At 44.8% G+C, this 14,009-nt stretch overlaps 1 protein-coding gene across 3 annotated transcripts in view; it reads right to left on the bottom strand.

Moving 5' to 3' along the window:
• LOC146833667 (flavin-containing monooxygenase 5-like) overlaps positions 1-14,009 on the bottom strand; it is a 249,701-nt gene that overhangs the window by 108,611 nt on the left and 127,081 nt on the right. For all 3 annotated transcript variants that reach the window (XM_085601551.1, XM_085601552.1, XM_085601550.1), the window contains 2 exons: positions 11,270-11,469; positions 6,818-7,173 (listed from right to left, as the gene is read on the bottom strand). In XM_085601551.1, coding sequence (XP_085457677.1) covers positions 6,818-7,173; positions 11,270-11,469 — 556 coding nt within the window. The remainder of the gene's footprint in view (positions 1-6,817; positions 7,174-11,269; positions 11,470-14,009) is intronic.

Here is a 14,009-nt window from a genome sequence, read left to right as displayed (position 1 = left end):
ATAAAAGAGGGGCGGTGACCCCATGAAAATGTTCTTGTTCTTGTTCTTGGACTCGAATCTGCCAGGGGCGTGCTGCTGCTGCGGCCCAGGGGAAGGCTTGCCTCCCTGGGCTCTGCCCTGCCCCTGGATACCTTGTTTGGGACCCTCTTTCCTTTTCTTGACGCCAGAGGACTTGCTCTTCCACAGACCGGACTTTTTTTCTTTTGCCCCTAGCGCCTGGGAGCACCTTGTCTTGGTGTCGTGATGCCTGCAGTGGCGGGTGCTCACCCCGCTTATTTGTATATTTTCCTTGTGGGTGCTGACCCCACATGATTGCCTGATAATTGTCATGAACGCGGGTGCCCACCCCGCCTATGTTTATCTTTTAGTGCGCAGGTGCCCACCCTGCATCTTCGTTTATTTTATAATTACTACGGGTGCCCACCCCGCTGCTACATTTATTCTCACGCTCGAGGGAGCCTACCCCTCATTTGAACCGAAGAGAAATCGCCGCCACAGCCCCGATCGGCCCAAGCGGAAGTCAGGCAATGGTGTGCCTGCCGGCGGGCGGGACTTCCGGTTTTGCAGAGGAAGTCCCACGCACAGCCCGGCAGCCTGGGGAAGACGTTTGGAGCCTTGCCGGCTGCCCTGCCAAGTCCCGTGTCCCCAGGGAGGGACCGGGTGAAGGAGCAAGAAGGGGGATCCTCGCGGACTCCTCTGAGGAATGCTGCCGGTCCTTGGAGCAAGAAGATCACTGCAGAAGTAGAGGAGTTCTCCAGCAGACCCCGGTGAGTAGGGGCTTGGTCCTTGTGTGTCCCAACCTATTTCCTGAGCGGCCCCCGCCTAATAGGGGGGCGCTCCAATGAAGAGGGCACATTGTTGTTTAGAGGGCTGGAGAGGCCCGTGAGCATTTTCCGTGCCCCAGCATGGTGTTGGTTTCCACAGCGGCGCCACAGTTGCGGGCCGCTGCCACGATATGGGGGCATTAATTATTATCCGAGCCCCATGTGGCTCCAACGGGGGCATGTTATTTTAAGAGCCCCAGCTGGCTCCAACGGGGGCATGTTTTATTTGAAGAGCCCTGTGGCTCCAGCATGGGCATTCCTGCTTTTCAGAGCCTACAGGGCTCCAACGATGGTCGCATTTATTTTAGATGGGCCCAGAGGGGCCCAGGCTCTTTCCCCCTATTGTGTGGCCATCCCCCCACAGTTGCCCCGCTTGCTAGAGGGCAGCTGGGACTTTAGTTATGGCCATAATTGTTTTAGACGGGCCAAGAGGGGCCCAGGCTTGCTCAAGTTGGTTCTTAGAGCCTAGATGGCTCCAACGTTTGGCGCAGAGTAATTTCAGGAGCCTCGTGTGGCTCCACAGTACTGGGGGACATGTTGTTTTAGAGCCTAGGTGGCTCCAACGTTTTGATATTGTGTCAAAGACTCTTTGAAAGCCCATGCCTCATCATTGGCCTTCCCCACCTGTGCAGCACTTAGTGCCAGCTGCAGCGTTTAGGCCCTGTGCTTGTCCCCAGCTGCCCAGCAAGTAGTGGGCAGCTGCTACGTTTAGGTTCTGGCGCAACCTCGACCCTAATGTGATTGAGGTGTTATTGTGATTCATATATTAATGCTTATGGTGTTAGGCAATGTACTGTGTGTAGTATGTTTTGCGCACCCTGTGTTAATGCTTAAGGTGTTAGGAAATGCACTGTGTATAGTATGTTTTGCGTACCCTGTATTTTATACCTCTAGATAGGATTTCTGATTATGAGGTTGTTCTTGCTAGTGCGATTATGTCTCCCTGTGTGATGTACGCCCCTAGTGTACTTAGCATTAGGTGGTTAGGTCTAATGCGTTTGGCTACTGAGAAATTGCATAATGGGTTTATGCCCCTGTGATGGATGCAGGATAGGTTTTATACCTGATTCTAGTGTGATGACGCTGAGGTCATTATTGCGCCAGTAGATACTGGTTGTGCTATACAGTGATAATTTGTGTTACAGTTAGTATATGTTCTACATGTACAATTGGTGATTTGTGCTGATTCTGACAGTGGTCCATGTGGCCCTGTCCCGTGTAAATAGTCCCTTGTAAAATTCTGCCCAGTGCCAGTTGGCACAGTGTAAATTATGTGATTATCATCTAATGTGTTTATTATAATACAAAGGCTATTTTTTTATATATAACCTTGTGTGGAGTTTCTTTTGTGGTGGGCCTAGGGTGTTGTTGCTGTGTGCGCGTGCAAACGCTTTACACATTGCCTCCGGGATAAGCCTGACTGCTCATGCCAAGCTACCAACGGGGTGAGCAGGGGTTATCTTTGGCGTGTGACTCCCCAGCCCTAACTAGAGTGGTGGTTTCTGCCTGGCTTTGGCGCAAGCCCTAGCCAACCAAAAATCCCATTTCTAACACTCACTCTCTACTACTCGCTCTCTACTACTCTACTGCTCACTCTCTACTACTCTCTACTACTCACTCTCTACTACTCTCTACTACTCACTCTCTACTACTCACACTCTACTCTCTATTACTCACTCTCTACCTCTCTACCTCTCTCTGTACTACTCTCTACCTCTACCTCTCTACCTCCATACCTCTACCTCTCTCTAGCTCTCTCTATTTCTCTCTAAGCGCACACATATGCACATATATATATGCATATATATGCATATGCATTTATATATATGTATGTGTATATATATATATACATACATTATCTACTGGCGGTCGCCAGTAGATAGTTATAGTTAGGACCGTGTTTCCATAGGAAATCTCAAAATTCTATTTTGAATAACTTTGGCGCCGGTTGTCGAATCTTCGCGAAATTTTCAAAACTAATGGGGCGCTCCGCTCAGCTCCTACCCTGAAAGTCTCGGGGTGATTTGTCAAGCGGGGGCCGAGAAAAAGGGGGGTCCCAAAATGCGTTTACCCCATGCATTTTTCCATAGGACCTTTAGTCGCAGCTACAGCCCGAACGGCTGAACAGAATTACGTGAAATTTGGCAGAGAGGTAGCCATAAGGTCAAGGAAGTGCCTTGTGTAAATGTGTTCAGTATTTCCTGAGAAAATAGCATTTAAAACCATATCAATATCTATATGCGCGCACCATGCGCGCACTGTGCGCGCACCCTACCGTGCGCGAGCGCAATTCTGATTGGTTGTTAGATGTCAGTAAACATTCGAATCGGTCGAAATCAGGAAGTGTCGGCCGCCATTTTGTCTCTCGCAGTCTGAGGCAGTGAAAAACAAAGGTGGAGAACGTGAAAAGGGGGCAGGGTAGGGAGTTCATGACCCCCTATCCTTTGTCAGGTGGTCACTGAAGGACCCCCAAGGGTGAAAAAAACATTTTTTTTTTTTTTAAAAAGCGCGGGGTGCGCACACCTTGCGCGCACGGCACGATCAACGCATCGTGGGCGCTCGGTGCGTGAAGCGCACCGAGTGCCCACAGCACGCGCACGGTGCGCGCACGATGTGAAAAACCTGAAAAATTAAATATTAATAAATACATAACTTAGCATTTAAAAAACCGTACAAATTCACTTAGAAAACCATAGGTTTCACACACGTTATAGTTAGGAATTAGCATTCAAAAAACCTTGCAAATTCACTTAAAAAACCATAGGTTTCACACATGTTATAGTTAGCTGGACATTTCCCTCGTAAAAAACCAATGAAATTCCCCCGTTATAGTTAGTGCAGGCAACTATAACTCACGCGACCGCAATCCTCTGCTCATGACGTCAGATATTACATCACTGATTACATATGTGTCTTTCTGAAAAATAAATATTTGTAATATATGTATAGCTAAAGATTAATGGAAGAAGACATGGGTAAATAGGTGTCTAAATACAGTGATGTAATATCTGACGTCATCAGCAGAGGATTGCGGTCGCATGAGTTATAGTTGCCTGCACTAACTATAACGGGGGAATTTCATTGGTTTTTTACGAGGGAAATGTCCAGCTAACTATAACATGTGTGAAACCTATGTTTTTTTAAGTGAATATATAAACATATATATAATCTGCATATCTATATAAATACAAATATAAATGCATGCATACATATACATATACATATATGCATACATATGCATGTTATGTACATGAAAGTTTGAAAAACACTAATAAAAGCAAAGCTAAAAAGCTACCTAATTACAAACAGAATTGCTTTAACTTAAACGAGGGCGAGACCTATTGCATTTTCAATGCTTGTTACATATGTTAGGGATGGATTGCTTGTGAAGGTGCAGGGGGAGAGTTTTCCTTAATTTGGCCCGTCACCCATCACAGCAGTTTTGGTTTTAGGAATATGTGCCAATTATTGTGGCTGAATCTTAAATTGCGGGTTGGAGAATACCATTGGAATTTAGCAGCCAAAAAAGTGATTTGCTCATAATAGACAAAAATTATTGTATCCAATAAACATCGAACAGGGTGTTAGACTTTAAGGATGCAATAACTATCTCCAACCCCTATTAGCCATTCATATTCAAGGCCTCAGAAAACTAACCGTGTCTAAAGCCGTGTAAACATGCTATAGCCAACAACACTGGGTTCATACTATTTCTAACAGCCGGACAATGGGCAGATAACCAACTGAAGATAGCTCGAAAAAACTAGGCCTGAGCAGAATTTGATTTACGCAGGAGTAATCAGAGTAATTTCTGTAAATCCACGTTACACTTTGAATTACCCTTAAAAACACGATTACGCCCGCTTACATAATTAAAAGTAATATGCAGGGCAAAAATCCTACCACAAGAGCACATTTATTGAGCTTGAGTGGCTGCTCACGCTTCTGTTTATCTTTTGTTGCATTTAGCGCTATGTTCTTAGAGCAAGATGCATCCTCATGTCTGCATTTTGCACTAAGAAACTACTGCTAAATGCTGGGAGCAACCTTGGGGAAAATCCTACCCCAAGTGCACATTTAGCGTGCAGCTGCTTGCACTCACTATTCATATTCTGCTGCATTTAGAGCTATTTCATAGCACAAAATACATCCTTGCATCCATTTTGGACGCAAGGTAGTATTTTTCCACAAGGAAAATTGTGCTAAATGCAGAATTACACTTTCTGTGTAATTCTCCATAATCTCGCTGAATTTTTGGGTAATTCCACTTGATTACGCTACATGGAATTACATGAGTTATGCCCACCCCTAAAACTTGTAAAACCATCAAGCCACACTGCTCTGACATCAAACTACTGTATTTATTCTACGCTGAATTCGATATTATCACCTAGAGGTGACCTTAAACACATGGCCCAACTACGTCATCAGAGGACAGCTCTGCTCCAGTCTGTGGTGGAGCTTCAGAAACACACAGAAGGCATGCTAGACGATCAACAGTACCCGAGGCCATACCAATGGCACAGTGTGCACAATGTGAATGCTACTAACATAACAAAACCTAAACCTACACAGTGCCGGCTTTAGCGCTGCTGGCGCCGGGTACGGCAATCTTTTTTGTCTCCCCCCAATGGCTTCCTTCTCTACTGGTTCCCTCCCTACCACCATCCAACACTGCCCCTCATATCCCTATAACTCCTCTCTCACATGTATTTCATTTGTTTTATAGTGCTACCCATACCCGTGAAGGGTGTAGAGCACTTTTCATCACATATACATTATACAGAAACAATAAATCACTTGTGTGTAAATCAGCCTATAGGAAATGTTACCTAAAGCAATGAAGATTGCAAAGTGTAAGAATCACATGTCATCCAGAATAGCAAGCAGTGTATTTTAAGGAGGCTTTAGTCTGGGAAACACAAACTCTGGATTTAAAATGTACCACAGTGGTTTGCTTTACTAATAAGAATGTATTTCTAGGCAAACTAACCCTTTTTAGCAACATTATGATAATGAAAGACTGGGAAAAACAAACGTAACTTTCTAATCTATACCATGCAGCTCTTTGATGACAGTTCATAGATCACTTTGTTATATGAATATTGTAACTTATGAATTGCAAGTAACAAAAAGATCTTTGTGATGAAAGCAGAAACTCACTGAGCTAGCCACACCAAATACAGTTCTGTGATCTGAATATTACATGTTCCATGCACCAGGCATAGTAACCCTCTGCGCTACTTCATAATGAGTCAAAACTGCCTCTAGGGAAAACTCTGATCTCTTTCCAACAGGAACATTAATCACAAGAGTTACCTTGACATTTTTACTGTTGCCTGAAACCTGCTGGACACACAAGGAACTCTGCAGCCGGTGTTTTTACACCCATAAGTTATTTTTAAACACAGCGCCCCAAAGCTCTTTGCCAGATGCAGTTGTATCAGATGCACCACCCTAAAGCTGTCCTTGACCTTACAGGTGCAATTAAGAATGCTTTAACATCTATCCTAAATATTTCCAAACTATTCCCGATACATTAACGTAATGTAAATTAACTTAATGTACTTTGGCGAAAATATATCTTCAGTTCCACGTTTCAAAATAGAGAATGGATTTTTTTTCCTTTTATCAACTTGCACTTTCTCAGCAGCCATCTTTGAGAAGAAGGCCTGCAGACTGCTACTCTACGCCGTGCTTGACAACGATCTTTGAAGAGGGAACTTGTCCTTTGAGGCCGCCTCCCTATTTGCATAGATGCGTATAAAAGGAGAATTTTGGCAGGTAATGAAAGAGTGGTCTTTACTAATATTGACTACTAATATTTTAAAATATCAATTTTTTCACCACATCCCTACTGAAAGGTTGGGGAGTACTGTTGGGGGGTTTCTTAAAACAAGCAAACTCTATGTTGTATGGTTATTGAAGTCTCATAAAGTCGATGATGAAGAATTCCAAATAGGCTGTTATTGTATGTTCCTAATTTCACTTACCTTTAAATACTCTGACAGCCCAACGAGCCTGGAGCTCAGAAATAGGCATGACGGCACCAAGAGGTTGGATCAGCCCTATAAGGGCCACTGTAGGCTTCTTCAAGTGTGGTGGAAAGACTTTTTTGTATAAAGAGATCTTGTTGTTGTGGACTTTCAGAACAGAGTCCTCAAAGAAGGGGAAGGAAAAGCTGTATCCTGTCGCGAAGAAGACCACATCAATATCCTCTTCCACTGTTCCATCCTCAAAGATAGCAGAGGTTTCGGTGAATCTCTTCACGTTGCCTTTCACGAGAACCTTGCCTGAGATGATGCGATTGGGTAAATCGTCATTGACTGTGGGATGCTGGCTAAAATACCTAAAGGGTTTGAAACAAGAAGATTAGGAAAGACAAAAAAACAATTACAGATGGGGAAATTGGAAAAGAAAAAATCTTATAATGTGTTGCACCCGTCAATGGTGGAAATGTCGTCCTCCCCTACAAGCAAAGTTGCATACTTTCCTAGAGAAGACTTGGAGGCAGAGGTGGGTGATTAACATCCAGGGTAGTATATAATGAGATTTTAAAGAAAGGTAGATATGAATTTTGACCTCCTAGACAGCACCTCAGAGATGGATAATGTAGGAACCTGTATCCATAAACCAAAGACCCTTATGTGTCATGTTTGTTTCTGGGAAACCGATGTGGGGTTAAGTTCATATTGTGCCAAGAAACGATCTGGTGAGCAGATAGGGAGAACCCACAGGTTTTCTGGTGTCATAGATATTATGTCCTTTAGATGGAGTCTAGCTCTCACACGGAGAACCCCAGAGTGGGCACTTGGGCCATTGGCGGCATGGATGCTTCTTCATGATTTATAGAGAGTCTATCTCCTTGTTTTTCGTGTACTTGTGATGTTTTAAGTTATGTCTGCCAGATTAGTCAAAGGCAGGCAAATGCAAATTTCACGTTTTTTTCTTAGACCTTATTGTGACAGCATGTCTCTAGTAAGCCAGATTTGTCTGTGAGGTCATATTTTGAGAATTCAATTTCCCCCTACCTGAGTTTAAAAGGATAGGGTAAAGTTTGGAAACAGTGGTCTGTTCTGGTGCCACAAGGTCTCTCTCCCAATCTCTGTACACTGCAAAAGACACCTGCGCCAACTATAGACCAATCTCCCTCCTCCATGCTCTGGCGAAGGTGTTGGAGAAACATGTTCAGCACACTCTGACCACCTTTATTGAGAACAACAAACTGCTGCATGACTCCCAGTCCGGCTTTCGTGCGAATTACAGCACGGAGACGGCTCTGGTTGAGGTCACCGACGCCATCAGGGAGACGCTCGATCATGGGGGAAAGGCTATGTTGGTTATGTTGGACCTATCGGCGGCATTCGACACCGTCCCACACGCAGGCCTTCTCTCAAGACTTAGGGAGATTGGTCTGCGAGGGACGGTGTTGGACTGGTTTCAATCCTTTCTTGCCGACCGCCGACAGGTGATCTGGGCCCCACCGTTCTCGGCCGAAATGCTTCCGCTGGAGGTGGGGGTGCCTCAGGGCTCTATCCTGAGCCCCACCATCTTTAACATATACATGGCCCCTCTTGCGGAGGTAGCGGAGGCGTTCGGGGCCCGGGTCATCTCATATGCTGATGACACCCAGCTCTTGTTCACTTGCAGGAAGGGAGAGGCCTTTAGCGGCGGCAGAATTAAGGACTGCCTGAGTGCAGTCTTTGCGTGGTTTCAGCGGCACAGCCTGAAATGCAACTCAGATAAATCTGAGCTGCTCTTTTTCGGCTGTGCCCCTGATCCGGGCTGGAAGTCATGGTGGCCCCAGGACATGTCCCCCCCAGAGAAGCCATCATCCCAGGTAAAAAATCTCGGAGTGGTGTTTGACGATGATCTATCCTTTCGTCCACACATCCTGGGATTAGCAGGGAAATGTTTCAGCATCCTTAAGATGCTTAGGAAATTTCTTCCCCTACTTTCACTGCAGTATCGTAGGAAGGTAGTCCAGGCGCTTGTGGGCTCCCGCCTGGATTATGCAAATGCTCTTTTCGCAGGCCTACCTAAGTATTTGTTATCCAAACTGCAGATTGCCCAGAATTCGGCGGCTAGAGCTATCTATGGGTTGCCTAGGAGAGCGAGTGCCTCTGCGCTTTTGGCTAGGCTGCACTGGCTCCCAATTTTGGGGAGAATTAGATTTAAGCTCCTCACTTTGGCATTCAAAGCCCTTCATGCGATTGGCCCTTACTACCTGAGGAAGCGTATTGTCTTCTATGTGCCGCGGAGGCTGCTGAGGTCGGCGGACCTGGCTAAAACGGAGGTGCCTATGGTCAAACGTGTCCGGATGGGAGGTCGCTCCTTCCAGTACGTGACAGCCTGCTTGTGGAACGAGCTCCCACTTTCCCTTCGGAAAGCGAATAATCTTCTGGCTTTCAGGAAGGAGTTGAAAACTCTGCTTTTCACTAAGTAACCTAGTGTGACGGTAGTAGGTCGCTCCCTTTGGGTTTCGTGTTCCTTTGGGTCACTTTGCCAAAGCGCCGGGACACCCTTCTGGGGTAGCCGTGCGCTCAAAAAGTGCGGAGTAACATAACATAACAAAATGAAGAAGCCATTTCCCAAACAGGTGCGCATGGACACTTTGATTCCACTCCTAATCTGAAAAGGAGTTTGGTTTCATCCCAGGCTCTGTCAATAAAACAATTCTAGAGAACAAGTTCCTAGAGCGAAGATTCTAGATTCACTAGCCTTAAGGTACAAGGAGCCTTCGCCTGAGGTAGCCATTTGTAATCTACAAACACGTGCCCCTGTGAGTCTGCGATTGATGCCCTCAAATGCTCCAGCAATGGGAATTTTTAATCTCCAGTTTTTTGAGTATCAGCTTACTATGTGTTTATCATTTGAATATTCTAGTGTTTACTTTGTGTTTGCTACAATATTATTGTCTATATCACCTTATGTATGTGATGTTATCACTTTATAAATTGGAAAGACACTGTCCTTATTTTATCTGCTTTGTGTATTTAGGTGTGTTATAGGCACAGTAGTATATCACCTCCCAGACACTTGACAGTACTAGTATTGGATAAGCCGCATTCCTGTAAAGCTCTGTTCTATATTGGTAATAGCCCTCCATTTCCTAAACTGAGATTACATGCAGTTATCATGGGACACATGGGTGGGTACAGGACGATACTGCAGGGAAAACACTTAGGAGGCACACCACCGTCTCGCTCCAGCACTGCCAAACTTGACCACCCGCCAGATTACAAGTTCTCTCAGAGTCTGGAGGATGGTCCTTTGGTGTTCCCACAGCGGTGCCTTTGAAAGAGGCACTGCATTGGAAATGCCAATGCCCTTTCCTGTACATTATAGACTGTAAAGACCATACCATGTAGGAAACGGTGTGCATGCCCATAAGGGGGCACACCATGTGCCCCCTGCATGCTTCCAAGGGCCTAGAGGCAACAGGGGGCCCTGTAGGGTCCCCTTTCTTTCCTCACTGCCAGAATTTCATGGTGTGAACACCTTCATGAAATACCGGTGGGGAGGAAAACTGTAAACATGTTTGGCCGTGCTATAGGGACAACTTATTGCGTGCCTCTGACAGCCGCTCCACTGCCAGGGAACGCAGTTCTCTGGTGGTTGCGGCGGTCCCATGGAGGTCCAACTGCCATAGTTGTAATGCGGTGGTGGGACCACTGGTGCGGCAGTCCTTGACCAACACCGCACCTCCACCATGGGTTCAGCTGTCCGATGGACCACCAAACTCATAATCAGGCCCTTAGTTGGTAGAACAACTATTTGTTCTGACTAGTGAGAAGTTGAATTAAGCAAGAGAACACTTACTTAGTGTTAGAAATTATTTCAAGTGTGGTTGGTGATTCCAGGGGGGAGGGTGGAGATTGGAGTACTCAGTGTTTTGGTGGACAGCCCTCTAGACAAGAAATGTAACATACCTTAAACAAGACCTCGGTTTGTGGTTTTTGTAGTGAGGACTGCAGCCTAGGTTGCTGAGCTATGGTGCTTAATTTGTAAAAAGATTAAGTTCCAAGGCACTTCATTGGAGTACACTCCAGCTGGCACCACCAACAGTCCTGCCACTGCTGCCAAATGTCAGTAGCATTATTACCAAGGTGCTAGACTTATCAGTTTAAAATCAAGACTGCACTGACTAATTCAGCAGAAGAATAGACACACACCGCCACCATGTGGTTTTAATCCCATGATATGTGCCAGTGTTTAGAAAGAAGTGCCGGTGCTGAGCCCCGGAAAACACCAACACAAATTAAGCACTGCTGAGCTCATAACCCAATAGTAAATGTGCCCTGTTGTCATCAATGGGTATTTATGTTGTGTATAGATTGACATACAAGGTGCCTAGAACATGTCCTGCTCCTCATATAAATAACTACACTGTCTACACGAAAGTCTCTGATCCAAACACAAAGAGGAACTTGCGGGTCACATACCTGTGTCGTGGTAGCAGGCCATAGTTGGAGTGGTTGAATCTTTTATTGAGCTCTGCCTCTGCCAGGTAGTTGATTATGGATCGAGGAAGTAGACCAAATAACTTATTTTGGAAGCGTCTTGACAATACAATATCCACTGGATAACCATTCTTTGAAATGCGGTTGATAACCCAGGATCCTCGCCGCGTGCTTAGAAACACCTGACAGGTACAAAGTATTCAGTCACTTTTCTCAATAAACTTTCTCATCCTTTATGCAACTTTGGATCAATGTGCTCTACAACACCTCTTCAATCCCTGCTGGTGTCTCATGGGCTTCTTTCTTTTGGCAGAACAGGCGGCTTATAAGACCTTATCTTCTATGTTCACTAATGTGCTCATTCTAAGTTATGTGGCAACATTGCATTTGAAATTCCGCACCCAGAATCAGAAAATCATAAGGATTGAGATATCTGTGACGCAGTATTATGAATATTCCCCTATTGAATGAGCACCATTGTGTAAACTTATTTCTGTAGGTTGTTACTCAACTCCACAGGTTTTCCCCAAATATAGGTTATTCAGTTTTTACCTGAAGAATATTTTCTTCAAAAGCCGCTATGATGGTAATACGGCATGCAAAATAACAGCATGTTTTGAAATCACCTTTTGCCCCATAAGTCATGTTTCTGGGCAAATCGAAAGTGCCAAGAAGCTTGAAATTATGGCAAGTGGACTGAATACATGGACACTGAATCACCGGAGTTTGACTTTATTCCCCATAAAGTTTGGACATTTCACATTTTCTGGAGTTGCAAATGTCCAAAAAAGACTTATCTCAAACTCCCCTTCAACTGTGCATCCTCAAAAAAAACCTGTGGTTGCTTCCAAAGTGAGTAACCTTTATTAGCCTTTATATTCAAGACTCTACACTAAAAGGTTGCTTTGAAATCCAGATTCTTGACATTGACAAAGGTGGAAGAACAAATATTGTCTGGATCAGCTAAAGATATTTGGCTTGATGAAGACCCCACTTTTTAACGTTATTTCTTGCTCTTGAAACGTGTCAGCTCATAGTTTGGCACACTTCTGGATTTGTCAAATGCTATCAGTACAAATGTAGTAAATGAGGCACTGATTACCATTCTGTTACTTAGCTGGCATTCAAAGATTAAGGCTCGACAATATTATGTGTGCACCCCATTCATTAGCGATTTGATGAAAAGTACAATCTCAAATCCTGTTACATGAATACATCACAAACACGTGTTGTATCTTGATAAATAAATCATTTAGGAGAAATAGTGTTACTAAATTATTGTAATTCATTAACTACATGCATTTAAAGATTTTTAAGGAGTGGGAGTGGCTTCACAGGTCAATATGGGCAATACACTGTAATACAATGTCAGCCCAAAAGAGGAAGAAAAAAAACAAAACAGTTAAAAAAAAAACACTTCTTGCCTGTCAGCTCTCAGGTTCTTCTGTTTTAGGTCATCATATACTATTTTTCTTTGCATTCTGGCACTTGTAGTTGTAGTCCTGGATTGATATTGGGATAAACAGACCTGCAAGTACCTGAATGCAAGTAAAAACATGGATTGGATGTAGTCACATAGTGATGCTTGAGGGCATCTTGCCACTTGCTGGTTGTAAGGCAAGAATCAGCACAAAGAGCTCTACACGCATCAAAAGAGTTGTGAAAAGTGCCAATTAATTATCAATATAGTACAGAAGAACTTGACATAAAGTGGCTGGTTGGCACACATGCTAGTGGGAACATTACTGTGAGTCAAAAAACTCATCAGGAAATGAAGGTCCTTTTACAGCCAGCTAAGAAAGCTCAATTTGAAAAAGACCCACGTGAAATTGAAAAGTCCGTGTTGTGCCTTCAGGCTGGCTTGTGGCCAGGATGATTTCAGTGGTAATAAAGGCTCTGAAGCCAAGCACCAGCTGGCTCATAAGCTATCTTCTATTGTAACCATGTGAAGACCCAGACGACTAGCCCCAACCTTTCTCACCAAATTCTATTTCTTGTACACTTTACACTTGGCAGTATACACCCCATGTAGCAGTCTAGTACTGGGAGTGAAGCACACTTTCCCGTAAGACCCAAATTCGTCTGCTACTGGCCACGGAAAGAGGAAGATCCAGGTGCTGAATAGCCCTGCCGACCTTCCTCGCCCCCCTGGCGGATGTGACGTCATCGACCTGGGGGTCAAAAGGGGCGGGGGCAAAGTCTCCCGCTGGCCGTGGCTACCTTACTAAGCTGGGTGGCCACCACAAAATACTAACCCTGGGCAGTGAGGAAACACTTAGAGGCTGTCACTTTTAGTGTCCCCTTGCGGGTGACATGGCCATCCACCTTCACTGCATTGGCTGCTGTTCAGATGAACTCTCACGCGATGAGTATTCCTAGGTATTTCCAGTCGGGTCCCAATACTATAAATCTGCACCGCTATGAATGACAGAGATGGTTACTTTCTCACGGATGGGATGGGTGGCCACCATCCCAAGGATCTGCAAGACCACGGCTGGAGGAAGATCCTTCTCATACCTCACTACAAAGACCTGGAGCTCCCTGCCTCTACATCTCAGGCAGTCACCGTCTCTGCCTCAATTCAGGGAGAACCTCAAGACCTGGCTATTTGACTGAACTGCAGATCCCCCACCCCTCTTCCACCCCAGCGCCTTGAGATTCTAACGGTTGAGTAGTCATGCTTTACAAGAAACCCGATTGATTGATTAATTAACTTTCATAC

The sequence above is a fragment of the Triturus cristatus genome, chromosome 4_2 (assembly GCF_964204655.1).
Source record: "Triturus cristatus chromosome 4_2, aTriCri1.1, whole genome shotgun sequence".
In the NCBI taxonomy this organism is placed as follows: domain Eukaryota; kingdom Metazoa; phylum Chordata; class Amphibia; order Caudata; family Salamandridae; genus Triturus; species Triturus cristatus.
The sequence above is the reverse complement of the archived record's forward strand: the minus strand, read 5'-3'. Positions and strand labels throughout refer to the sequence as shown.